The sequence below is a fragment of the Pseudophryne corroboree genome, chromosome 2 (assembly GCF_028390025.1).
Source record: "Pseudophryne corroboree isolate aPseCor3 chromosome 2, aPseCor3.hap2, whole genome shotgun sequence".
Lineage (NCBI taxonomy): Eukaryota > Metazoa > Chordata > Amphibia > Anura > Myobatrachidae > Pseudophryne > Pseudophryne corroboree.
In genome coordinates this window covers 860,134,938-860,161,105 of record NC_086445.1, presented here as the reverse complement: position 1 = coordinate 860,161,105, position 26,168 = coordinate 860,134,938, and the positions used below count along the sequence as shown (strand labels likewise).

Genomic DNA, 26,168 nt, shown 5'->3' with positions numbered 1-26,168 from the left:
CCTGGGATATAAGGTCTATGACACAGGGATCCTGGCACGATCCCGTCCAGATGTGACTGAAGAATTTTAGCCAGGCTCCCATCCTGTCATCCAGGCCTCGTGGTCCACCGTCATGCGGAAGGTTTTGAGGAAGCACAGCCCCTGCTCCTGTTTACCAGCAGTCGCTGGTTTGTGTGGTTTACCTCTAGCACCTCTGGCAGCAGTAGAAGAACCTCTGGCCTTGCCCCTAAACTTGGCAGTCCGAAAGCACTGTAGATTAGGTCCTGAGTAGACCTACCTAGCTGGTGGAGCTGCAGAAGGAAGGTATGTGGACTTACCAGCAGTAGCTCAGGAGATCCATTTGTCGAGTTCATCTCCAAATAAGGCCTCTCCTGTGAATGGCAGGCCTTTCACTCCTTTACTGTAGTCCGCGTCAGCAGTCCACTGATGTAGCCATAATACTCTGCGTGCCGACACTGCCATAGCTGTAGTGCGTGCATTAAGCAAACCTATTTCTTTTATGACTTCCACCATAAAGTTCACAGAGTCTTGTATGTTGCAGGAGCAAAACAATTTCCTCGAGTTAAGGTCGCTAAACCCTCAATTAAATTACCTGACCATTTAGCAATGGCTCTTGTAATACACCCACATACTATAGTGGGTCTCTGGGCCACCCCGGCAGCAGTATACAAAGATTTGAGTGTAGTCTCAATCTTGCGATCAGCCGCATCTTTTAGGGAGGCTGCACCAGGGATAGGTAACACAATTTTACGTGAGAGCCTGGAGACTGACGTATCCACTATCGGTGGATTTTCCCATTTGTTCCTATCCTCAGGAGGAAAAGGAAAGGATAACAACCGTCTAGGCATTTGAAATTTCTTATCTGGATTAACCCACGGTTGTTCAAACAGGGTATTTAGTTCCTTTGACATAGGAAAAGTGGCTGAGTTTTTTACTTAATATTAAAGTATGATTCCTCACTCTCCTCTGTCACCTTATCAGGGATAGTTAGAATTTCTCTGATAGCATCTATGAGAGCCTCTACCCCTTGTGACAGAGTACCCTCCCCTACCGCTGTGTCCACCTCACCTTCCTCCATTTCTGACCCTTCATTATCAGAGTCAGAATGCAGGATATTATTTATTTATTTATTTATTACCAGTTATTTATATAGCGCACACATATTCCGCAGCGCTTTACAGAGAATATTTGCCCATTCACATCAGTCCCTGCTCCAGTGGAGCTTACAATCTATATTCCCTTCCACATGTACACACAGATACATTCAATCTAGGGTTAATTTTGTTGGGAGCCAATTAACCTGCCAGTATATTTTTGGGATTGTGGGAGGAAACCGGAGTACCCGGAGGAAACCCACGCAAGTACGGGGAGAATATACAAACTCCACACAGTTAGGGCCATGGTGGGAATCTAACCCATGACCTCAGTGCTGTGAGGCAGTAATGCTAACCATTACACCATCCGTACTGCCCAGGATATGGGCCAAAGTACATTTCTCTTACGTCCTAGAGGATGCTGGGGTCTCCGTAAGGACCATGGGGTATAGACGGGCTCCGCAGGAGACATGGGCACTATAAAGAACTTTAGAATGGGTGTGCACTGGCTCCTCCCTCTATGCCCCTCCTCCAGACCTCAGTTAGATCCTGTGCCCAGAGGAGACTGGGTGCACTACAGGGGAGCTCTCCTGAGTTTCCCTGAAAAATAATTTTGTTAGGTTTTTTATTTTCAGGAAGCACTGCTGGCAACAGGCTCCCTGCATCGTGGGACTGAGGAGAGAGAAGCAGACCTACTTAAATGATAGGCTCTGCTTCTTAGGCTACTGTACACCATTACCTCCAGAGGGTCGGAAACGCAGGTCTCACCCTCGCCGTTCGTCCCGGAGCCGCGCCGCCGTCCTCCTCACGGAGCCGGAAGATAGAAGCCGGGTGAGTATAAGAAGAAAGAAGACTTCAAAAACGGCTGAAGACTTCAGATCTTCTCTGAGGTAATGCGCAGCGGTAATGCTGCGCGCCATTGCTCCCACACACAACACACACAGCGGGCGCTGAAGGGTGCAGGGGGGGCGCCCTGGGCAGCAATTATAAGCCTCTTGGGACTGGTTAATAATATAGATAGATAGATAGATAGATAGATAGATAGATAGATAGATAGATAGATAGATATAGAGGCTGCGGAGGCACTATATTATAGAATCCCCCGCCAGTATAAAAAATTTGAGCGGGACCGAAGCCAGCCGCTGAGGGGGCGGAGCTTGGTCCTCCAGCACTAACCAGCGCCATTTTCTCCACAGCACACTGCAGAGAAGCTGGCTCCCCAGACTCCCCGCTGCTGAACACGGTGACAGAGGGCAAAAAAGAGGGGGGGGGGGGGGGGGGGACTTTTTATTGGCGCAGTGAGTGTATAATTATATATTTATATATAAAAGCGCTGTTTTGTCTGGGAATTTGGTTTCCAGTGTCAGTTGGCGCTGGGTGTGTGCTGACATACTCTCTCTCTCTGTCTCTCCAAAGGGCCTTTTTGGGGAACTGTCTCCATATAGATATATCCCCGAGTGTGTGGGGGTATCGGCACGCGTGTGTCGGCATGTCTGAAGCGGAAAGGGCTCATCTAAGGAGGAGGTGGAGCAGATGATTGTGGTGTCTCCATCGGCAACGCCGACACATGATTGGATAGATATGCTGAATATTTTAAATGCAAATGTGTCTTTATTACATCAGAGGTTGGACAAAGAGTCCAGGGATAGAACAGGGAGTCAATCCATGGCTTTGGCTGCATCACAGGGCCCTTCAGGGTCTCAGAAACGTCCCCTGTCCCAAGTAGCAGACACGGATACCGACACGGATTCTGATTCCAGTGCCGACTACGATGATGCGAGGTTACACCCAAGGGTGGCCAAAAGTATTCATTATATTATTATTGCAATAAAGGATGTTTTACATATCACTGATGACCCCTCTGTCCCTGACAAGAGGGTACACATGTTTAAGGAAAAGAAACCTGAGGTAACCTTTCCCCCATCTCATGAGCTGAACGCGTTATTTGAAAAGGTTTGGGAAACTCCAGACAAGAAACTGCAGATTCCCAAAAGAATTCTTATGGCGTATCCTTTCCCTGCGCAGGACAGGTTACGGTGGGAATCCTCACCCAGGGTGGACAAGGCGTTAACGCGCTTGTCCAAAAAGGTGGCGCTGCCATCTCCAGACACGGCCGTCCTCAAGGATCCTGCCGATCGCAGACAGGAAACTACCTTAAAATCTATTAATACACATACGGGGGCCTTGCTCAGACCGGCAATAGCGTCGGCTTGGGTTTGTAGCGCTGTTGTGGCTTGGACGGATACCTTGTCATCTGACATTGATACCCTGGATAGGGATACCATTTTATTGACCTTAGGTCACATTAAAGACGCAATCTTATATATGAGAGACGTTGGTCTGCTAGGTTCGAAAATTTATGTAGCCCGGATGGCTCGGGTTAGGAAAACAGAGGCTCTGTTTGTCCTGTATGCAGCCAACAAGGTTGGCGCTCCTGCTTCGAAGCAGACCATTGCTCGCTGGATCTGTAACACGATTCAGCAGGCTCATTCTACGGCTGGATTGCCGTTACCAAATTCGGTTAAGGTCCATTCCACTAGGAAAGTGGGCTCTGCTTGGGCGGCTGCCCGAGGCATCTCGGCATTACAACTTTGCCGAGCGGCGACTTGGTCGGGTTCAAACACTTTGGCAAAATTCTACAAGTTTGATACCCTGGCTGATGAGGACCTCATGTTTGCTCAATCGGTGCCGCAGAGTCATCCGCACTCTCCCGCCCGGTCTGGAGCTTTGGTATAAACAACACGGTCCTTACGGAGTCCCCAGCATCCTCTAGGACGTAAGAGAAAATAAGATTTTAAACCTACCGGTAAATCTTTTTCTCCTAGTCCGTAGAGGATGCTGGACGCCCGTCCCACTGCGGACTATCTCCTGCAAGACTTGTATATAGTTTTTGCTTACATAAGGGTTATGTTACAATTTTGATCAGTCTCGGGCTGATGCTGTTTTGTTTCATACTGTTAACTGGTTCGTATATTCCATGTTATACGGTGTGGATAGTGTGGACTGGTATGAATCTTGCCCTCAGATTAACAAAAATCCTTTCCTCGTATCCGTCTCCTCTGGGCACAGTTTCTCTAACTGAGGTCTGGAGGAGGGGCATAGAGGGAGGAGCCAGTGCACACCCATTCTAAAGTTCTTTATAGTGCCCATGTCTCCTGCGGAGCCCGTCTATACCCCGTGGTCCTTACAGAGTCCCCAGCATCCTCTACGGACTAGGAGAAAAAGATTTACCGGTAGGTTTAAAATCTTATTTTTTGCGGACAAATGGTAGAGGACTGAGACGCTGGTCTGGGTACGGAGTCCTTTTTCATAAACTCATCCATAGACTGCCTGAAGTATTGCGTAGAAATGGTGGAAATCATTCCCCTAATGGAGTCCAGCCATGCTGGTTCAGCCCCACTAGCCTGGGAAGGGATACTACACTTAGTACACACTAGTGAACCCTCTGGAGAAGAGGAACACTGTGCCTTACATGAAACACACTCTTTGCTTGACATACTGCAGTAGTGACAGTACACACACAGGAAAAGGTTAAAAGCACAATTAACCCACAAAGTGCCCTTCCAGAGAGACACAGAGAGAGTATGGAACCAGCACACAGCGCCCTTATTGCTAATGCCAAGTTTAGCTGAGTCGCAGACTAAGTACCTAGATTAGGTACTAAGGGGGTAATTCTGAGTTGATCGCAGCAGCAAGTTTGTTAGCAACTGGCCAAAACCATGGGGGTCATTCCGAGTTGTTCGCTCGTTATTTTTTTTTCGCAACGGAGCGATTAGTCGCGAATGCGCATGCGCAATGTCCGCAGTGCGACTGCGCCAAGTAAATTTGCTATGCAGTTAGGTATTTTAATCACGGTTTTTTCTTCGTTCTGGTGATCGTAATGTGATTGACAGGAAGTGGGTGTTTCTGGGCGGAAACTGGCCGTTTTATGGGTGTGCGAGAAAAAACGCTACCGTTTCTGGGAAAAACGCGGGAGTGGCTGGAGAAACAGAGGAGTGTCTGGGCGAACGCTGGGTGTGTTTATGACGTCAAACCAGGAACGACAAGCACTGAACTGATCGCAGATGCAGAGTAAGTTTGAAGCTACTCAGAAACTGCTAAGAGGTGTGTAATCGCAATTTTGAGAATCTTTCGTTCGCAATTTTACTATGCTAAGATTCACTCCCAGTAGGCGGCGGCTTAGCGTGTGCAAAGCTGCTAAAAGCAGCTTGCGAGCGAACAACTCGGAATGACCCCCCATGTGCACTGCAGGGGAGGCAGATATAACATGTGCAGAGAGAGTTAGATTTAGGTGGGTTATATTGTTTCTGTGCAGGGTAAATACTGGCTGCTTTATTTTTACACTGCAATTTAGATTTCAGTTTGAACACACCCTACCCAAATCTAACTCTCTCTGCACATGTTATATCTGCCTCCCCTGCAGTGCACATGGTTTTGCCCAACTTCTAACAAATTTGCTGCTGCGATCAACTCAGAATTAGGCCCAAAGTACACTAGTAAATCGCTCCCCCCTGCTATTATCCCCCTGGTACCGCGGAGGTAAACTGGAGGCTTTCCGGTGGAGCAGCGCGTCCCTGTCAGTCAGGGTCTGTGTCAGCTGCAATAGGGAAAATGGCGCTTTTGAGCTGCTGGATCCGCTCATAGTGAAGCCCCGCCCCTCCAATGGTGCGCGGTCTTCCCGTTTTTCTTTATACTGGTTTGTGTGTCTGTGTGCATAAAATAGAGACATTCCCCTTTTATGGCCGTAGTGCCAGTGTAGGTACTGTGTACACTACAGTGTACTTAGTCCGGAGACTCATTCCACCCCGTGTAGAAGCTGTGCGTCTCTGTACCCTCATGGCGCTATAATGGCCCGAGACCCGCTAACCGGGACGCCGGCTTAGTACTCCCCACTCTTCTGTCTTCTGGCTCTGTTAGGGGTGGCGGCGTGCTGCGGGAATGTACGCTTGCTGTGGTGGGGCTTGCAAATAGTTCCCTCAGGAGCTAGCGTACTGTCAGCGGGGAACGAGACCACTAACCCTTAGTGGGGTTGGGCCGTTCCCCCCTCTAAGTCCCATGAAGCAGACAGGCTGATGCCATCCAGTCCTGCCTGAAAAATAAGATTTTACTTACCGATAAATCTATTTCTCGTAGTCCGTAGTGGATGCTGGGACTCCGTAAGGACCATGGGGAATAGCGGCTCCGCAGGAGACAGGGCACAAGAATAAAAGCTTTAGGATCAGGTGGTGTGCACTGGCTCCTCCCCCTATGACCCTCCTCCAAGCCTCAGTTAGGATACTGTGCCCGGACGAGCGTACATAATCAGGAAGGATATTGAATCCCGGGTAAGACTCATACCAGCCACACCAATCACACCGTACAACTTGTGATCTGAACCCAGTTAACAGTATGATAACAACGAAGGAGCCTCTGAAAAGATGGCTCACAACAACAATAACCCGATTTAGTTAACAATAACTATGTACAAGTATTGCAGACAATCCGCACTTGGGATGGGCGCCCAGCATCCACTACGGACTACGAGAAATAGATTTATCGGTAAGTAAAATCTTATTTTCTGACGTCCTAGTGGATGCTGGGACTCCGTAAGGACCATGGGGATTATACCAAAGCTCCCAAACGGGCGGGAGAGTGCGGATGACTCTGCAGCACCGAATGAGAGAACTCCAGGTCCTCCTCAGCCAGGGTATCAAATTTGTAGAATTTAGCAAACGTGTTTGCCCCTGACCAAGTAGCTGCTCGGCAAAGTTGTAAAGCCGAGACCCCTCGGGCAGCCGCCCAAGATGAGACCACTTTCCTTGTGGAATGGGCTTTTACAGATTTTGGCTGTGGCAGGCCTGCCACAGAATGTGCAAGCTGAATTGTACTACAAATCCAACGAGCAATAGTCTGCTTAGAAGCAGGAGCACCCAGCTTGTTGGGTGCATACAGGATAAACAGCGAGTCAGACTTTCTGACTCCAGCCGTCCTGGAAACATATTTTCAGGGCCCTGACAACGTCAAGTAACTTGGAGTCCTCCAAGTCCCTAGTAGCCGCAGGTACCACAATAGGTTGGTTCATGTGAAAAGCAGAAACCACCTTAGGGAGAAATTGAGGACGAGTCCTCAATTCTGCCCTGTCAGAATGAAAAATTAAGTAAGGGCTTTTATATGATAAAGCCGCCAATTCTGACACACGCCTGGCTGAAGCCAGGGCTAACAGCATCGTCACCTTCCATGTGAGATATTTTAAGTCCACAGTGGTGAGTGGTTCAAACCAATGTGACTTAAGGAACCTCAAAACAACATTGAGATCCCAAGGTGCCACTGGAGGCAAAAAAGGAGGTTGTATATGCAGTACCCCTTTTACAAATGTCTGAACTTCAGGTACTGAAGCCAGTTCTTTCTGGAAGAAAATCGACAGGGCCGAAATTTGAACCTTAATGGACCCTAATTTTAGGCCCATAGACAGTCCTGTTTGCAGGAAATGGAGGAAACGACCCAGTTGAAATTCCTCTGTAGGGGCCTTCTTGGCCTTACACCACGCAACATATTTTCGCCAAATGCGGTGATAATGTTTTGCGGTTACATACTTCCTGGCTTTGACCAGGGTAGGGATGACTTCATCTGGAATGCCTTTTTCCTTCAGGATCCGGCGTTCAACCGCCATGCCGTCAAACGCAGCCGCGGTAAGTCTTGGAACAGACAAGGCCCCTGCTGGAGCAGGTCCTTTCTTAGAGGTAGAGGCCACGGGTCTTCCGTGAGCATCTCTTGAAGTTCCGGGTACCAAGTCTTTCTTGGCCAATCCGGAACCACGAGTATCGTTCTTACTCCTCTCCTTCTTATGATTCTCAGTACTTTTGGTATGAGAGGCAGAGGAGGGAACACATACACTGACTGGTACACCCACGGTTTCACCAGAGCGTCCACCGCTATTGCCTGAGGGTCCCTTGACCTGGCGCAATATCTGTCTAGTTTTTTGACGCCATCATGTCCACCTTTGGTTTTTCCCAACGGTTTACAAACAGGTGGAAGACTTCTGGGTGAAGTCCCCACTCTCCCGGGTGAAGGTCGTGTCTGCTGAGGAAGTCTGCTTCCCAGTTGTCCACTCCCGGAATGAACACTGCTGACAGAGCTATCACATGATTTTCCGCCCAGCGAAGAATCCTTGCAGCTTCTGCCATTGCCCTCCTGCTTCTCGTGCCGCCCTGTCTGTTTACGTGGGCGACTGACGTGATGTTGTCCGATTGGATCAATACCGCCTGACCCTGAAGCAGGGGTTTCGCTTGACTTAGGGCATTGTAAATGGCCCTTAGTTCCAGAATGTTTATATGAAGAGATGTTTCCATGCTTGACCACAAGCCCTGGAAATTTTTTCCCTGTGTGACTGCCCCCCAGCCTCTCAGGCTGGCGTCCGTGGTCACCAGGACCCAATCCTGAATGCCAAATCTGCGGCCCTCTAGTAGATGAGCACTCTGCAGCCACCACAGAAGAGACACCCTTGTCCTTGTCGACAGGGTTATCCGCTGATGCATCTGAAGATGCGATCCGGACCATTTGTCCAGTAGATCCCACTGAAACGTTCTTGCATGGAATCTTCCGAATGGAATTGCTTCGTAAGAAGCCACCATTTTTCCCAGGACCCTCGTGCACTGATGCACTGACACCTGGCCTGGTTTTAGGAGGTTCCTGACTAGCTCGGATAACTCCCTGGCCTTCTCCTCCGGGAGAAACACCTTTTTCTGGACTGTGTCCAGAATCATTCCTAGGAACAGTAGGTGTCGTTGGAATCAGCTGCGATTTTGGAATATTTAGGATCCACCCGTGCTGACGTAACACTACCTGAGATAGTGCTACTCCGACTTCTAACTGTTCCCTGGACCTTGCCCTTATCAGGAGATCGTCCAAGTAAGGGATAATTAAGATGCCTTTTCTTCGAAGAAGAATCATCATTTCGGCCATTACCTTAGTAAAGACCCGAGGTGCCGTGGACAACCCAAACGGCAGCGTCTGAAACTGATAATGACAGTTTTGTACTACAAACCTGAGGTACCCTTGGTGAGACGGGTAGATTGGGACGTGGAGATAAGCATCCTTGATGTCCAGAGACACCATATAGTCCCCTTCTTCCAGGTTTGCTATCACCGCTCTGAGTGATTCCATCTTGAATTTGAACCTCTTTATGTAAGTGTTCAGGGATTTCAGATTTAAAATTGGTCTCACCGAGCCGTCCGGCTTCGGTACCACAAACAGCGTGGAATAATACCCCTTTCCCTGTTGTAGGAGGGGTACCTTGATTATCACCTGCTGGGAATACAGCTTGTGAATGGCTTCCAAAACTGCCTCCCTGTCGGAGGGAGACTTTGGTAGAGCAGACTTCAGGAACCGGCGAGGGGGAAACGCCTCGAATTCCAGTTTGTACCCCTGCGATACCACCTGTAGAATCCAGGGGTCCACTTGCGAGTGAGCCCACTGCGCGTTGAAATTCTTGAGACGGGCCCCCACCATGTCTGAGTCTGCTTGTAAAGCCCCAGCGTCATGCTGAAGACTTGGCAGAAGCAGGGGAGGGCTTCTGCTCCTGGGAAGCGGCTGCATGGTGCAGTCTTTTTCCCCTTCCTCTGCCCCGGGGCAGGAAGGAATGGCCTTTAGCTCGCTTGTACTTATGGGAACGAAAGGACTGAGTTTGAAAAGACGGTGTCTTTTTCTGCTGATGTGAAGTGACCTGGGGTAAAAAGGTGGATTTTCCAGCCGTTGCCGTGGCCACCAGGTCCGATAGACCAGCCCCAAATAACTCCTCCCCTTTATACGGCAATACTTCCATATGTCGTTTGGAATCCGCATCTCCTGACCACTGTCGCGTCCATAACGCTCTTCTGGCAGAAATGGACATAGCACTTACTCTTGATGCCAGGGTGCAAATATCCCTCTGTGCATCACGCATATATAGTAATGCATCCTTCAAATGCTCTATAGTTAACAGTATATTGTCCCTATCCAGGGTATCAATATTTTCAGTCAGGGAATCCGACCACGCGACGCCAGCACTGCACATCCAGGCTGAAGCGATTGCTGGTCGCAGTATAACACCAGTATGTGTGTATATACTTTTAAGAATATTTTCCAGCCTTCTATCTGCTGGTTCTTTGAGGGTGGCCGTATCAGGAGACGGTAACGCTACTTGTTTTGATAAACGTGTGAGCGCCTTATCTACCATAGGGGGTGTTTCCCAACGTGTCCTAACCTCTAACGGGAAAGGATATAGTGCCAATAATTTTTTTAGAAATTAGCAGTTTTTTGTCGGGGGAAACCCACGCTTTATCACACACCTCATTTAACTCATCTGACTCAAGGAAAAATAAGAATTTACTTACCGATAATTCTATTTCTCGGAGTCCGTAGTGGATGCTGGGGTTCCTGAAAGGACCATGGGGAATAGCGGCTCCGCAGGAGACAGGGCACAAAAGTAAAGCTTTTACAGGTCAGGTGGTGTGTACTGGCTCCTCCCCCTATGACCCTCCTCCAGACTCCAGTTAGATTTTTGTGCCCGGCCGAGAAGGGTGCAATTCTAGGTGGCTCTCATAAAGAGCTGCTTAGAGAGTTTAGCTTAGGTTTTTTATTTTACAGTGATTCCTGCTGGCAACAGGATCACTGCAACGAGGGACAGAGGGGAGAAGAAGTGAACTCACCTGCGTGCAGGATGGATTGGCTTCTTGGCTACTGGACATGAAGCTCCAGAGGGACGATCACAGGTACAACCTGGATGGTCACCGGAGCCACGCCGCCGGCCCCCTCACAGATGCTGAAGCAAGAAGAGGTCCAGAATCGGCGGCTGAAGACTCCTGCAGTCTTCTTAAGGTAGCGCACAGCACTGCAGCTGTGCGCCATTTTCCTCTCAGCACACTTCACACGGCAGTCACTGAGGGTGCAGGGCGCTGGGGGGGGAGCGCCCTGGGAGGCAAATGAAAACCTTTAAAAAGGCTAAAAAATACCTCACATATAGCCCCAGAGGTTATATGGAGATATTTACCCCTGCCTAAATGTACTAAATAGCGGGAGACGAGCCCGCCGGAAAAGTGTACTCAAGGAAAACTATTGGTAGTTTTTTCACACCCCACATAATACCCTTCTTTGTGGTACTTGTAGTGTCAGAAATGTTCAATGCTTCCTTCATTGCCGTGATCATGTAACGTGTGGCCCTACTGGACATTACGTTTGTCTCCTCACCGTCGACACTAGACTCAGTATCTGTGTCTGGGTCTGTGTCGACCCACTGAGGTAACGGGCGTTTTAGGGCCCCTGACGGTGTCTGAGACGCCTGGACAGGCACTAATTGATTTGCCGGCTGTCTCATGTCATCAACCGTTCTTTGCAAAGTGCTGACATTATCACTTAATTCTTTAAATACGATCATCCAGTCAGGTGTCGACTCCCTAGGAGGTGACATCACTAACCCAGGCAATTGCTCCGCCTCCACATCATTGTCCTCCTCGTACATGTCGACACACACGTACCGACACACAGCACACACACCGGGAATGCTCTGATAGAGGACAGGACCCCACAAGCCCTTTGGAGAGACAGAGGGAGAGTCTGCCAGCACACACCAAGCGCTATATATATATACAGGGATAACCTTATATAAGTGTTATTCCCTTATAGCTGCTGTATAGTTTTTAGCTGCCAATAGTGCCCCCCCTTCTCTTTTTTACCCTGATTCAGTAGCAAGTCTGCAGGGGAGAGTCAGGGAGCCGTCCTTCCAGCGGAGCTGTGAGGGAAAATGGCGCTTGTGTGCTGAGGAGATAGGCTCCGCCCCTTCACGACGTCCTTATCTCCCGCTTTTTCTGTAAAAAATGGCAGGGGTTAAAATACATCCATATAGCCCAAGAGCTATATGTGATGTATTCTTTAGCCAACCTAAGGTATTATCTGTTATATTGCGTCTCAGGGCGCTCCCCCCCAGCGCCCTGCACCCTCAGTGACCGGAGTGTGAAGTGTGCTGAGAGCAATGGCGCACAGCTGCGGTGCTGTGCGCTACCTTAGTCTGAAGACAGGATCGTCTTCTGCCGCCGATTTCACCGGACCTCTTCGCTCTTCTGGCTCTGTAAGGGGGCCGGCGGCGCGGCTCCGGGACCCATCCAGGCTGAACCTGTGATCGTCCCTCTGGAGCTAATGTCCAGTAGCCTAAGAAACCCGATCCACTCTGCACGCAGGTGAGTCCGTTTCTTCTCCCCTTAGTCCCACGATGCAGTGAGCCTGTTGCCAGCAGGACTCACTGAAAATAAAAAAACCTAAAATATACTTTTATTCTAAGCAGCTCAGGAGAGCCACCTAGCCTGCACCCTTCTCGTTCGGGCACAAAAATCTAACTGAGGCTTGGAGGAGGGTCATAGGGGGAGGAGCCAGTGCACACCACCTGATCCTAAAGCTTTTATTCTTGTGCCCTGTCTCCTGCGGAGCCGCTATTCCCCATGGTCCTTACGGAGTCCCAGCATCCACTAGGACGTCAGAGAAATAACAAACTTTAAAAATAAAAGTAGAAAACTCTTCATGAGCTTCCAGAAACGTGACCGGCTCCTCCGGGCAAATTTTCTAAACTGAGTCTGGTAAGAGGGGCATAGAGGGAGGAGCCAGCACACACAATCAAACTTCTATAGTGCCCATGGCTCCTAGTGGACCCGTCTATACCCCATGGTACTAAATGGATTCCCAGTAACCCCTAGGACGTAAGAGAAATTCCCTTATACAAGTTTCACTCTTCTCACTTCCTTGATAAACACATGAATTTGGTAAAGGTGTCAGATAGGTGGAAACCAGAAATTGTTAGTAGTGGAAAGAAAACCAGGGCGCCTACAGGAGTTATCAAAATATATATTACAGAAAGACCAAATAGTCTGGGCTTATTAATGCGACCATGTATCAAATTGGTTATGCATTTTAGTGTGTCAACCTGCCAGATTCTATCAACAAGGTTCATTTTCGAAAGAGATCTGCTATTCCAAATTAGCAGCCATAAGACACCTAACTCCACAAAGTATATGTCCTGTTAGGCCAAGTTTGTGGTATCTATATATACGAAAAAGGAACTGGAGTATCGCAAAAGCAGGCTGGGAGCTAAACCCTTGTGTAACAGACTTGATGACCTTGTGAACCTTAAGCAAGAAGCCCCTTATCTTGGGACAGGGTGTCCTCTTGAAACGCCAGCTTTCTAGTAGCATCCTAAAGGGCCCTACACACTGGCAAATAACACAGAACGAACGTTCTCGTTCATATCATTCAGTGTGTAGGCACCAACGATGAATGATGCACGGCCCCGCGCTCGTTCATCATTGGTGCCCCGTCGTTTATGCATGCAGGCCAATATGGACAATCTCGTCCATATTCGCATGCAGTGCTATGGAGCCGAGGGGAGTGAAGAAACGTCACTCCCCCAGTCACCTCCCCACAGCCGTTGGGCAGCTCAGCGGCGGATCGCCGAGTCTGTAGTGGGCATAACACCACAAAATAATATTGAGCAGATGAGTTGGCACCTGGTGCCACTTATACAGACACTTGTAACATACTGATCTTTTAGCCACTCTTGAAAATCCCCACTGTGTTCATACAAGACTGTAGAATTATTGTCTTTGGAATCTTTGCTAAAACAGAATAAACATATGTTGTCCACCACTGTGAAAGAGGCTTTAAGAAAATGCTTTTCCCTCACGTCATGGTACATTTTGGAAGTACTTATTTTGTTTTAAACCATTACCGATTTGTTTTGTTTGACTGTAATTCTGATTGCTCTATATTTGAACACATTCTATGGCAATCCTTACTTTATAAATGCAGTTCGTTTCTGTGTCATGTAATCTGTCATTCTGTATCTGAAGATTATTCAACTCTGAGTTTGATTGTCCGATTTAGAGTGATTTATTATTACCGTTAACAACCTTTTTTGTGACTGTCTCAGAGGTGTATTTTGAACTCTGTTGTATTCATCCGTTAATAAAAACTTTTTTTGAGAGAAAAAAAAGGCAATGCATAAGGAACACAAGATTGTAGAATTATGCTCTTTGAAACCACTGCTCAAACAGAATAAACAGAATAGATCTTGCTGGCGCCTTCTTCTTCTAAGCCATGCAGTTACAGAATTGTTGCCCTGGATTATAAAGGAGCTCTACTGTGCTCTCTAACTTGGATACACATAAATACAGATACGTCATTTGCCCGACGGATATGGACAATAAAAACAAACAAATCTGGTCAACAGTATAAAAAAAAAAAAAAAAAACTAAAAAGCACAAAATATATCGGGAGGAGGAGGAGGAGAAGGAGATAAGTTGCTATTATATAAACCGATATAGCTACCTAGGATTATATAGGATTGATGAGTACAATTCCCCATGTCATGAAGCTATGCCTGAACACTTCAACGACAACTACTTTAAGCAAATTGAAGAAGTAAAAACATTCCTTTTAAAGAGAAACTGTTAAACTGATTGGTCTTCTCTTATTTAAATATTTTAATACATAAAATTGGCGACTCTGTCTGGTAGGTCATTCTCTGTATCTACTCAGCCCGCTCCGGTGAGCACTAGAAATTCCTCTCAACTCCCCCAAATCATCCCAGTACTAAGCAAGTCAGTCAAATAGAATTATAACTAATGAACTGCAACAATCTGTGTACTGTTATACTGTATAAGGAAAATAGGACATCAATACTGTAACACCAATAATTTCATCATATTTGTGTACACAAAATAAGAATAATTTCCATATATAAAACAATAATGATGAATAATATCACTAATACAAAACCCACCTGTCTGACCCAGGGTGAAATTCAGATAGCAAAGATGGCCGCCTTCGAAGCTGCTGTTGCTGCAAAAGCTGGGAGGCTTCCAAATGAGCATTGCGGTACTCGGAGAGAGGAAAATCCTGAAAAACAAGAGACATTTGTTACATTTAGCAGATAATACAGCTTAGTAGGGTGTCCTCTTTGTTTCTATGACAAACTATACGGTTTTCCAGGTTCTTCACTTTACTGTAAAAGCTGGGTACAAATTAGACGACATGCAAACGATATCATGTCGCTAACAATTTCCCTTGAACTCCCGGACAAACGATACTGTGCGTACACACTGAGTGATTTTACACACAACCAAACAATATACATGAGTTGTCCAACATCACCAAATTGATGGGTTTCAGCCTAATTTAACATGTTGTTTCGTCACTGGCAGCGTACACACTGCACGATATACAGTAGTCCTAGTCGTTAACGACATTGTAGAAAATGGAGCTGCAGGTACAAACGACAGAGGACTTCGCTAGCAACCTGCGGGAGCGTGCAATGCTAGCGATATAGGGGGTCATTCCGAGTTGATCGTAGCCCTGCAAAACTTTGCAGGGCTGCGATCATGTCCAGAGACATGCGGGGGGACGCCCAGCACAGGGCTATCCCGCCCCGCATGTCAGTGCCGGCCCCCTAAACCGCAGAAGTGCAAAGGCATCGCACAGCGACGATGCTTTTGCACTTCAGGAGTAGCTCCCGGCCAGCGCAGCTTTAGCGTGCTGGCCGGGAACTACTTGTCGCTCCCTGGCCTGCAGCGGCTGCGTGTGACGTCACGCAGCCACTGCACACCCCCCTCCCCCCCCCCCCGCACGGGCCGGCCACGCCTGCGTTGTCCAGACCGCGCCCACGAAACAGCGTTAAAGTGCTGCCGTTTTGTCCCCCCCCCCTGCCCAGCGACCCCCTCTGCCTGTCAATCAGGCAGAGGCGATCGTACCGCAGTGCCGGCCTTCGGCCGTCTGGAATGCACCGGCGCAGCAGTTCTGACCCGATCGCACCGATGCGATAAATTGCAGCATGCAATCGGGTCAGAATGGCCCCCATAGTGCGTACACACTGGACAAGAAAATGTACTTGTCGTTACCGGCAAATTCATTTAAAATATTGTCTAGTGTGAAAATAAGAATAATCTCACCGGTAATTCTATTTCTCGTAGTCCGTAGTGGATGCTGGGGACTCCGTAAGGACCATGGGGAATAGACGGGCTCCGCAGGAGACTGGGCACTCTGTAAGAAAGATTTGGTACTATCTGGTGTGCACTGGCTCCTCCCTCTATGCCCCTCCTCCAGACCTCAGTTAGGATACTGTGCCCGGAAGAGCTGACACAATAAGGAAGGATTTTGAATCCCGGGTAAGACTCATACCAGCCACACCAATCATACCGTATAACTCGTGATATTATACCCAGTTAACAGTATGATTTATAACTGAGCCTCTCAACAGATGGCTCAACAATAACCCTTTAGTTAGGCAATAACTATATACAAGTATTGCAGACAATCCGCACTTGGGATGGGCGCCCAGCATCCACTACGGACTACGAGAAATAGAATTACCGGTGAGTAAATTCTTATTTTCTCTGACGTCCTAGTGGATGCTGGGGACTCCGTAAGGACCATGGGGATTATACCAAAGCTCCCAAACGGGCGGGAGAGTGCGGATGACTCTGCAGCACCGAATGAGAGAACTCAAGGTCCTCCTCAGCCAGGGTATCAAATTTGTAGAATTTAGCAAACGTGTTTGCCCCTGACCAAGATGCAGCTCGGCAAAGTTGTAAAGCCGAGACCCCTCGGGCAGCAGCCCAAGATGAGCCCACCTTCCTCGTGGAATGGGCTTTCACTGATTTAGGATGCGGCAATCCAGCCGCAGAATGCGCCAGCTGAATTGTGCTACAAATCCAGCGAGCAATAGTCTGCTTAGAAGCAGGAGCACCCATTTTGTTGGGTGCATACAGGATAAAAAGCGAGTCAGTTTTCCTGACTCCAGCCGTCCTGGAAACATAAATTTTCAAGGCCCTGACTACGTCCAGTAACTTGGAATCCTCCAAGTCCCTAGTAGCCGCAGGCACCACAATAGGTTGGTTCAAGTGAAAAGCTGATACCACCTTAGGGAGAAACTGGGGACGAGTCCTCAATTCTGCCCTATCCATATGGCAAATCAGATAAGGGCTTTTACATGACAAAGCCGCCAATTCTGACACACGCCTGGCCGAAGCCAAGGCCAATAACATGACCACTTTCCACGTGAGATATTTCAGATCCACAGTTTTAAGTGGTTCAAACCAATGTGATTTTAGGAAACTCAACACCACATTGAGATCCCAAGGTGCCACAGGAGGCACAAAAGGGGGCTGAATATGAAGCACTCCCTTTACAAAAGTCTGAACTTCAGGCAGTGAAGCCAGTTCTTTCTGGAAGAAAATCGACAGATCCGAAATCTGGACCTTAATGGAAACCAATTTTAGGCCCATAGTCACTCCTGACTGTAGGAAGTGCAGAAAACGACCCAGCTGAAATTCCTCTGTAGGGGCCTTCCTGGCCTCACACCACGCAACATATTTTCGCCAAATGCGGTGATAATGGTTTGCGGTTACTTCTTTCCTGGCTTTTATCAGCGTAGGAATGACTTCCTCCGGAATGCCCTTTTCCTTTAGGATCCGGAATTCAACCGCCATGCCGTCAAACGCAGCCGCGGTAAGTCTTGGAACAGACAGGGCCCCTGCTGTAGCAGATCCTGTCTGAGCGGTAGAGGCCATGGGTCCTCTGATATCATTTCTTGAAGTTCTGGGTACCAAGCTCTTCTTGGCCAATCCGGAACCACGAGTAACGTTCTTACTCCTCGCCTTCTTATTATTCTCAGTACCTTTGGTATGAGAGGCAGAGGAGGGAACACATAAACCGACTGGTACACCCACGGTGTCACTAGAGCGTCCACAGCTATCGCCTGAGGGTCCCTTGACCTGGCGCAATATCTCTTTAGCTTTTTGTTGAGGCGGGATGCCATCATGTCCACTTGTGGCCTTTCCCAACGGTTTACCAACAGTAGGAAGACTTCTGGATGAAGTCCCCACTCTCCCGGGTGTAGGTCGTGTCTGCTGAGGAAGTCTGCTTCCCAGTTGTCCACTCCCGGAATTAACACTGCTGACAGTGCTAGTACGTGATTTTCCGCCCATCGGAGAATCCTTGTGGCTTCTGCCATCGCCATCCTGCTTCTTGTGCCGCCCTGTCGGTTTACATGGGCGACTGCCGTGATGTTGTCTGATTGAATCAGAACCGGCTGGTTTTGAAGCAGGGGCCTTGCCTGACTTAGGGCATTGTAAATGGCCCTCAGTTCCAGAATATTTATGTGTAGGGACGACTCCTGACTTGACCAAAGTCCCTGGAAATTTCTTCCCTGTGTGACTGCGCCCCAGCCTCGAAGGCTGGCATCCGTGCTCACCAGGACCCAGTCCTGTATGCCGAATCTGCGGCCCTCTAGAAGATGAGCACTCTGCAGCCACCACAGTAGAGACACCCTGGTCCTTGGAGACAGGGTTATCAGTTGATGCATCTGAAGATGCGATCCTGACCACTTGTCCAAGAGGTCCCACTGGAAGGTCCTTGCATGGAACCTGCCGAATGGAATTGCTTTGTATGAAGCCACCATTTTTCCCAGGACTCGTGTGCAGTGATGCACCGATACCCGTTTTGGTTTTAGGAGGTCTCTGACTAGAGATGACAGCTCCTTGGCTTTCTCCTGCGGGAGAAACACTTTTTTCTGTTCTGTGTCCAGAACCATCCCCAGGAACAGTAGACGTGTCGTAGGGACCAGCTGTGACTTTGGAATGTTTAGAATCCAGCCGTGCTGTTTTAGCACCTCCCGAGATAGTGCTACCCCGACCAACAACTGCTCCCCGGACCTCGCCTTTATCAGGAGATCGTCCAAGTACGGGATAATTAAAACTCCCTTCTTTCGAAGGAGTATCATCATTTTGGCCATTACCTTGGTAAATACCCTCGGGGCCGTGGATAGGCCAAACGGCAACGTCTGGAATTGGTAATGACAATCCTGTACCACAAATCTGAGGTACTCTTGGTGAGGATGGTAAATGGGGACATGCAGGTAAGCATCCTTGATGTCCAGGGATACCATGTAATCCCCCTCGTCCAGGCTTGCAATAACCGCCCTGAGCGATTCCATCTTGAACTTGAATCTTTTTATGTATGTGTTCAAGGATTTCAAATTTAAAATGGGTCTCACCGAACCGTCCGGTTTCGGTACCACAAACAGTGTGGAATAGTAACCCCGTCCTTGTTGAAGTAGGGGTACCTTGACTATCACCTGCTGGGAATACAGCTTGTGAATTGCCTCTAGTACAGCCTCCCTGCCCGAGGGAGTTGTCGGTAAGGCCGATTTGAGGAAACGACAGGGGGGAGGCGCCTCGAATTCCAGCTTGTACCCCTGAGATACTACTTGAAGGATCCAGGGATCCACCCGTGAGCGAAGCCACTGATCGCTGAAATTTTTGAGGCGGCCCCCCACCGTACCTGGCTCCGCCTGTGGAGCCCCACCGTCATGCGGCGGATTTGGAAGAAGCGGGGGAGGACTTTTGTTCCTGGGAACCTGCTGCGTGTTGCAGCTTTTTTCCCCTTCCTCTGCCTCTGGACAGAAAGGACCCGCCTTTTCCCCGCCTGTTTTTCTGGGGTCGAAAGGACAGTACCTGATAATACGGCGCTTTCTTAGGCTGTGAGGGGACATGGGGCAAAAATGCTGACTTCCCAGCTGTTGCTGTGGAAACAAGGTCTGAGAGACCATCCCCGAATAACTCCTCACCCTTATAAGGCAAAACTTCCATGTGCCTTTTAGAATCTGCATCCCCTGTCCACTGCCGAGTCCATAAGCCTCTCCTAGCAGAAATGGACAATGCACTTATTCTAGATGCCAGCCGGCAGATCTCCCTCTGTGCATCTCTCATGTACAAGACTGAGTCTTTTATATGCTCTACGGTTAGCAATATAGTGTCCCTGTCTAGGGTGTCAATATTTTCCGACAGGGAATCTGACCAAGCAGCAGCAGCACTGCACATCCACGCTGAAGCAATAGCTGGTCTCAGTATAACACCAGTGTGTGTATATATAGACTTTAGGATAGCCTCCTGCTTTCTATCAGCAGGTTCCTTTAGGGCGGCCGTATCCGGAGACGGTAGTGCCACCTTTTTAGACAAACGTGTGAGCGCTTTATCCACCCTAGGGGGAGTTTCCCAACGTGACCTATCCTCTGGCGAGAAAGGGAACGCCATTAGTAATTTTTTTGAAATCACCAATTTTTTATCGGGGAAAGCCCACGCTTCTTCACACACTTCGTTTAATTCTTCAGATGGGGGAAAAACTATTGGTAGTTTTTTCTCCCCAAACATAATACCCTTTTTTGAGGTACCTGGGTTTATATCAGAAAATAAGATTTTACTTACCGATAAATCTATTTCTCCTAGTCCGTAGTGGATGCTGGGACTCCGTCAGGACCATGGGGATTAGCGGCTCCGCAGGAGACAGGGCACAAAAATAAAGCTTTAGGATCAGGTGGTGTGCACTGGCTCCTCCCCCTATGACCCTCCTCCAAGCCTCAGTTAGGATACTGTGCCCGGACGGGCGAACACAATAAGGAAGGATTTTGAATCCCGGGTAAGACTCATACCAGCCACACCAATCACACCGTACAACTTGTGATCTGAACCCAGTTAACAGTATGACAAACGTAGGAGCCTCTGAACAGACGGCTCACAACAATAACAACCCGATTTTTTTGTAACAATAACTATGTACAAGTATTGCAGACAATCCGCACTTGGGATGGGCGCCCAGCATCCACTACGGACTACGAGAAATAGATTTATCGGTAAGTAAAATCTTATTTTCTCTGACGTCCTAGTGGATGCTGGGACTCCGTCAGGACCATGGGGATTATACCAAAGCTCCCAAACGGGCGGGAGAGTGCGGATGACTCTGCAGCACCGAATGAGAGAACTCCAGGTCCTCTTTAGCCAGGGTATCAAATTTGTAGAATTTTACAAACGTGTTCTCCCCCGACCACGTAGCTGCTCGGCAGAGTTGTAATGCCGAGACCCCTTGGGCAGCCGCCCAGGATGAGCCCACCTTCCTTGTGGAATGGGCCTTGACAGATTTAGGCTGTGGCAGGCCTGCCACAGAATGTGCAAGTTGAATTGTGCTACAAATCCAACGAGCAATCGTCTGCTTAGAAGCAGGAGCACCCAGCTTGTTGGGTGCATACAGTATAAACAGCGAGTCAGATTTTCTGACTCCAGCCGTCCTTGAAATATATATTTTCAATGCCCGGACAACGTCCAGCAACTTGGAATCCTCCAAATCGCTAGTAGCCGCAGGCACCACAATAGGCTGGTTCAGGTGAAACGCTGACACCACCTTAGGCAGAAACTGAGGACGCGTCCGCAGTTCTGCCCTGTCCGAATGGAAAATCAGATATGGGCTTTTATACGATAAAGCCGCCAATTCTGATACTCTCCTGGCTGAAGCCAGGGCCAGTAGCATGGTTACTTTCCACGTAAGATATTTCAAATCCACCGATTTGAGTGGCTCAAACCAATGGGATTTGAGAAAATCCAAAACTACATTAAGGTCCCACGGAGCCACTGGGGGCACAACCGGGGGCTGTATATGTAGTACTCCTTTTACAAAAGTCTGGACTTCAGGAACTGAAGCCAATTCTTTCTGGAAGAAAATCGACAGGGCCGAAATTTGAACCTTAATGGACCCTAATTTGAGGCCCATAGACAATCCTGTTTGCAGGAAATGTAGGAATCGACCCAGTTGAAATTCCTCCGTGGGGGCCTTCCTGGCCTCACACCACGCAACATATTTTCTCCAAATGCGGTGATAATGTTGTGCAGTCACCTCCTTCCTGGCTTTTACCAGTGTAGGAATGACCTCTTCCGGAATGCCTTTTTCCCTTAGTATTCGGCGTTCAACCGCCATGCCGTCAAACGCAGCCGCGGTAAGTCTTGGAATAGACACGGTCCCTGCTGAAGCAGGTCCCGTCTTAGAGGTAGAGGCCACGGATCTTCCGTGAGCATCTCCTGAAGTTCCGGGTACCAAGTTCTTCTTGGCCAATCCGGAGCCACGAGTATCGTTCTTACTCCCCTTTGCCGTATAATTCTCAGTACTTTTGGTATGAGAGGCAGAGGAGGAAACACATACACTGACTGGAACACCCACGGTGTTACCAGAGCGTCCACAGCTATTGCCTGAGGGTCTCTTGACCTGGCGCAATACCTGTCCAGTTTTTTGTTGAGGCGAGACGCCATCATATCCACCTTTGGTTTTTCCCAACGGTTCACAATCATGTGGAAGACTTCTGGATGAAGTCCCCACTCTCCCGGGTGTAGATCGTGTCTGCTGTTTACGTGGGCGACTGCCGTGATGTTGTCCGACTGGATCAACACCGGCTGACCCTGAAGCAGGGGTTTTGCCAGGCTTAGAGCATTGTAAATCGCTCTTAGCTCCAGTATATTTATGTGAAGAGACATCTCCAGGCTTGACCATACTCCCTGGAAGTTTCTTCCCTGTGTGACCGCTCCCCAGCCTCTCAGACTGGCATCCGTGGCCACCAGGACCCAGTCCTGTATGCCGAATCTGCGGCCCTCTAACAGATGAGCACTCTGCAACCACCACAGAAGAGACACCCTTGTCCGTGGCGATAAGGTTATCCGCTGATGCATCTGCAGATGCGATCCGGACCATTTGTCCAGCAGATCCCACTGAAAAGTTCGTGCGTGGAATCTGCCGAATGGAATCGCTTCGTAAGAAGCCACCATCTTTCCCAGGACTCTTGTGCATTGATGCACAGACACTTTTCCTGGTTTTAGGAGGTTCCTGACAAGTTCGGATAACTCCCTGGCTTTCTCCTCCGGAAGAAACACCTTTTTCTGAACCGTGTCCAGAATCATTCCCAGGAACAGCAGACGTGTCGTCGGGTTCAATTGAGATTTTGGAAAATTCAGAATCCACCCGTGCTGTTGCAGCACTACTTGGGTTAGTGCTACTACGTCTTCCAGCTGTTCTCTGGACCTTGCCCTTATCAGGAGATCGTCCAAGTAAGGGATAATTAATACGCCTTTTCTTCGCAGAAGAAACATCATCTCGGCCATTACCTTGGTAAAGACCCGAGGTGCCGTGGACAATCCAAACGGCAGCGTCTGAAACTGATAATGACAGTTTTGCACCACGAACCTGAGGTACCCTTGGTGTGAAGGGCAAATTGGGACATGCAGGTAAGCATCCTTGATGTCCAGGGACACCATAAAGTCCCCTTCTTCCAGATTCGCTATCACTGCTCTGAGTGACTCCATCTTGAACTTGAATTTTTGTATGTACAGGTTCAAAGATTTCAGATTTAGAATAGGTCTTACCGAGCCGTCCGGCTTCGGTACCACAAATAGCGTGGAGTAATACCCCTTTCCCTGTTGTAGGAGGGGTACCTTGACTATCACCTGCTGAGAAAACAGCTTGTGAATGGCTTCCAATACCGTCGCCCTGTCTGAGGGAGACGTTGGCAAAGCAGACTTTAGGAACCGGCGAGGGGGAGACTTCTCGAATTCCAACCTGTAACCCTGAGATACTACCTGCAGGATCCAGGGGTCCACCTGTGAGCAAGCCCACTGCGCGCTGAAATTCTTGAGTCGACCCCCCACCGCTCCTGAGTCCGCTTGTAAAGCCCCAGCGTCATGCTGAGGGCTTTGCAGAACCCGCGGAGGGCTTCTGTTCCTGGGAAGGAGCTGCTTGCTGCCCTCTCTTACCCTTTCCTCTGCCTCGGGGCAGATATGACTGTCCTTTTGCCCGCTTGTTCTTATAGGACCGAAAGGACTGCGGCTAAAAAGACGGTGTCTTTTTCTGTTGGGAGGGGGTCTGAGGTAAAAAGGTGGATTTCCCGGCAGTTGCCGCGGCCACCAGATCCGATAGACCCACGCCAAATAATTGCTCCCCTTTATACGGCAATACTTCCATATGCCGTTTGGAATCCGCATCACCTGACCACTGTCGCGTCCATAAACTTCTTCTGGCAGATATGGACATCGCACTTACTCTCGATGCCAGAGTGCAAATATCCCTCTGAGCATCTCGCATATAAAGAAAAGCATCCTTTAATTGCTCTAAAGTCAATAAAATACTGTCCCTATCCAGGGTATCAATATTTTCAGTCAGGGAATCCGACCAGACCACCCCAGCACTGCACATCCAGGCTGAGGCGATGGCTGGTCGCAGTATAACACCAGTATGTGTGTATATACTTTTTAGGGTAGTTTCCAGCCTCCTATCAGCTGGATCCTTGAGGGCGGCCGTATCAGGAGACGGTAACGCCACTTGTTTTGATAAGCGTGTGAGCGCCTTATCCACCCTAGGGGGTGTTTCCCAGCGCGCCCTAACCTCTGGCGGGAAAGGGTATAATGCCAATAACTTTTTTGAAATTAGCACTTTTCTATCTGGGTTAACCCACGCTTCATCACATACATCATTCAATTCCTCTGATTCAGGAAAAACTACAGGTAGTTTTTTCACACCCCACATAATACCCCTTTTTGTGGTACTTGCAGTATCAGAGATATGTAAAGCCTCCTTCATTGCCGTGATCATATAACGTGTGGCCCTACTGGAAAATACGTTTGTTTCTTCACCGTCGACACTAGATTCAGTGTCCGTGTCTGGGTCTGTGTCGACCGACTGAGGTAAAGGGCGTTTTACAGCCCCTGACGGTGTCTGAGACGCCTGGGCAGGTACTAACTGGTTTGCCGGCCGTCTCATGTCGTCAACTGATTTTTGTAATGTGCTGACATTATCACGTAATTCCATAAACAAAGCCATCCATTCCGGTGTCGACTCCCTGGGGGGTGACATCACCATTACCGGCAATTGCTCTGCCTCCACACCAACATCGTCCTCATACATGTCGACACACACGTACCGACACACAGCAGACACACAGGGAATGCTCTATTGAAGACAGGACCCCACTAGCCCTTTGGGGAGACAGAGGGAGAGTTTGCCAGCACACACCCAAGCGCTATAATATATATGGGAACAACCCTATATAAGTGTTGTATCCTTATAGCAGCTTAAATATAGTAATATCGCCAAAAAAAGTGCCCCCCCTCTCTGTTTTACCCTGTTTCTGTAGTGCAGTGCAGGGGAGAGTCCTGGGAGCCTTCCTCACAGCGGAGCTGAGCAGGAAAATGGCGCTGTGTGCTGAGGAGAATAAGCCCCGCCCCCTATTTCGGCGGGCTCTTCTCCCGGAGTTTGTGAGATCTGGCAGGGGTTAAATACATCCATATAGCCTCAAGGGCTATATGTGATGTATTTTTAGCCATAAGAAAGGTATTATACATTGCTGCCCAGGGCGCCCCCCCCAGCGCCCTGCACCCTCAGTGACCGCTGTGTGAAGTGTGCTGACAACAATGGCGCACAGCTGCAGTGCTGTGCGCTACCTCATGAAGACTGAAAAGTCTTCTGCCGCCTGTTTCTGGACCTCTTCAATCTTCGGCATCTGCAAGGGGGGTCGGCGGCGCGGCTCCGGGACCGGACTCCATGGCTGGGCCTGTGTTCGATCCCTCTGGAGCTAATGGTGTCCAGTAGCCTAAGAAGCCAATCCATCCTGCACGCAGGTGAGTTCACTTCTCTCCCCTAAGTCCCTCGATGCAGTGAGCCTGTTGCCAGCAGGACTCACTGAAAATAAAAAACCTAAAAACTTTTTCTAAGCAGCTCTTTAGGAGAGCCACCTAGATTGCACCCTGCTCGGACGGGCACAAAAACCTAACTGAGGCTTGGAGGAGGGTCATAGGGGGAGGAGCCAGTGCACACCACCTGATCCTAAAGCTTTATTTTTGTGCCCTGTCTCCTGCGGAGCCGCTAATCCCCATGGTCCTGACGGAGTCCCAGCATCCACTAGGACGTCAGAGAAATGTGTAATACCTCTTTCATTGCCTCAATCATGCAACGAATGGCCCTAGTGGACATTAAATTTGACTCATCGTCGTCGACACTGGTATCAGTATCCGTGTCGACATCTGTGTCTGCCATCTGAGGTAGTGGGCGTTTCAGAGCCCCTGATGGCCTTTGAATTGTCTGGGCAGGCACGAGCTGAGAAGCCGGCTGTCCCGCATTTGGCATGTCGTCAAATTTTTTATGTAAGGAGTCGACACTTGCACGTAATTCCTTCCATAAGTCCATCCACTCAGGTGTCTGCCCCGCAGGGGGTGA

The 26,168-nt window shown here is 48.9% G+C and overlaps 1 protein-coding gene across 14 annotated transcripts in view; it reads right to left on the bottom strand.

The window, feature by feature from the left end:
- NCOR1 (nuclear receptor corepressor 1) overlaps window positions 1-26,168 on the bottom strand; it is a 426,430-nt gene that overhangs the window by 276,445 nt on the left and 123,817 nt on the right. For all 14 annotated transcript variants that reach the window (XM_063955846.1, XM_063955845.1, XM_063955858.1 and 11 more), the window contains one exon: window positions 14,875-14,990. In XM_063955846.1, the coding sequence (XP_063811916.1) occupies window positions 14,875-14,990 (116 nt within the window). The remainder of the gene's footprint in view (window positions 1-14,874; window positions 14,991-26,168) is intronic.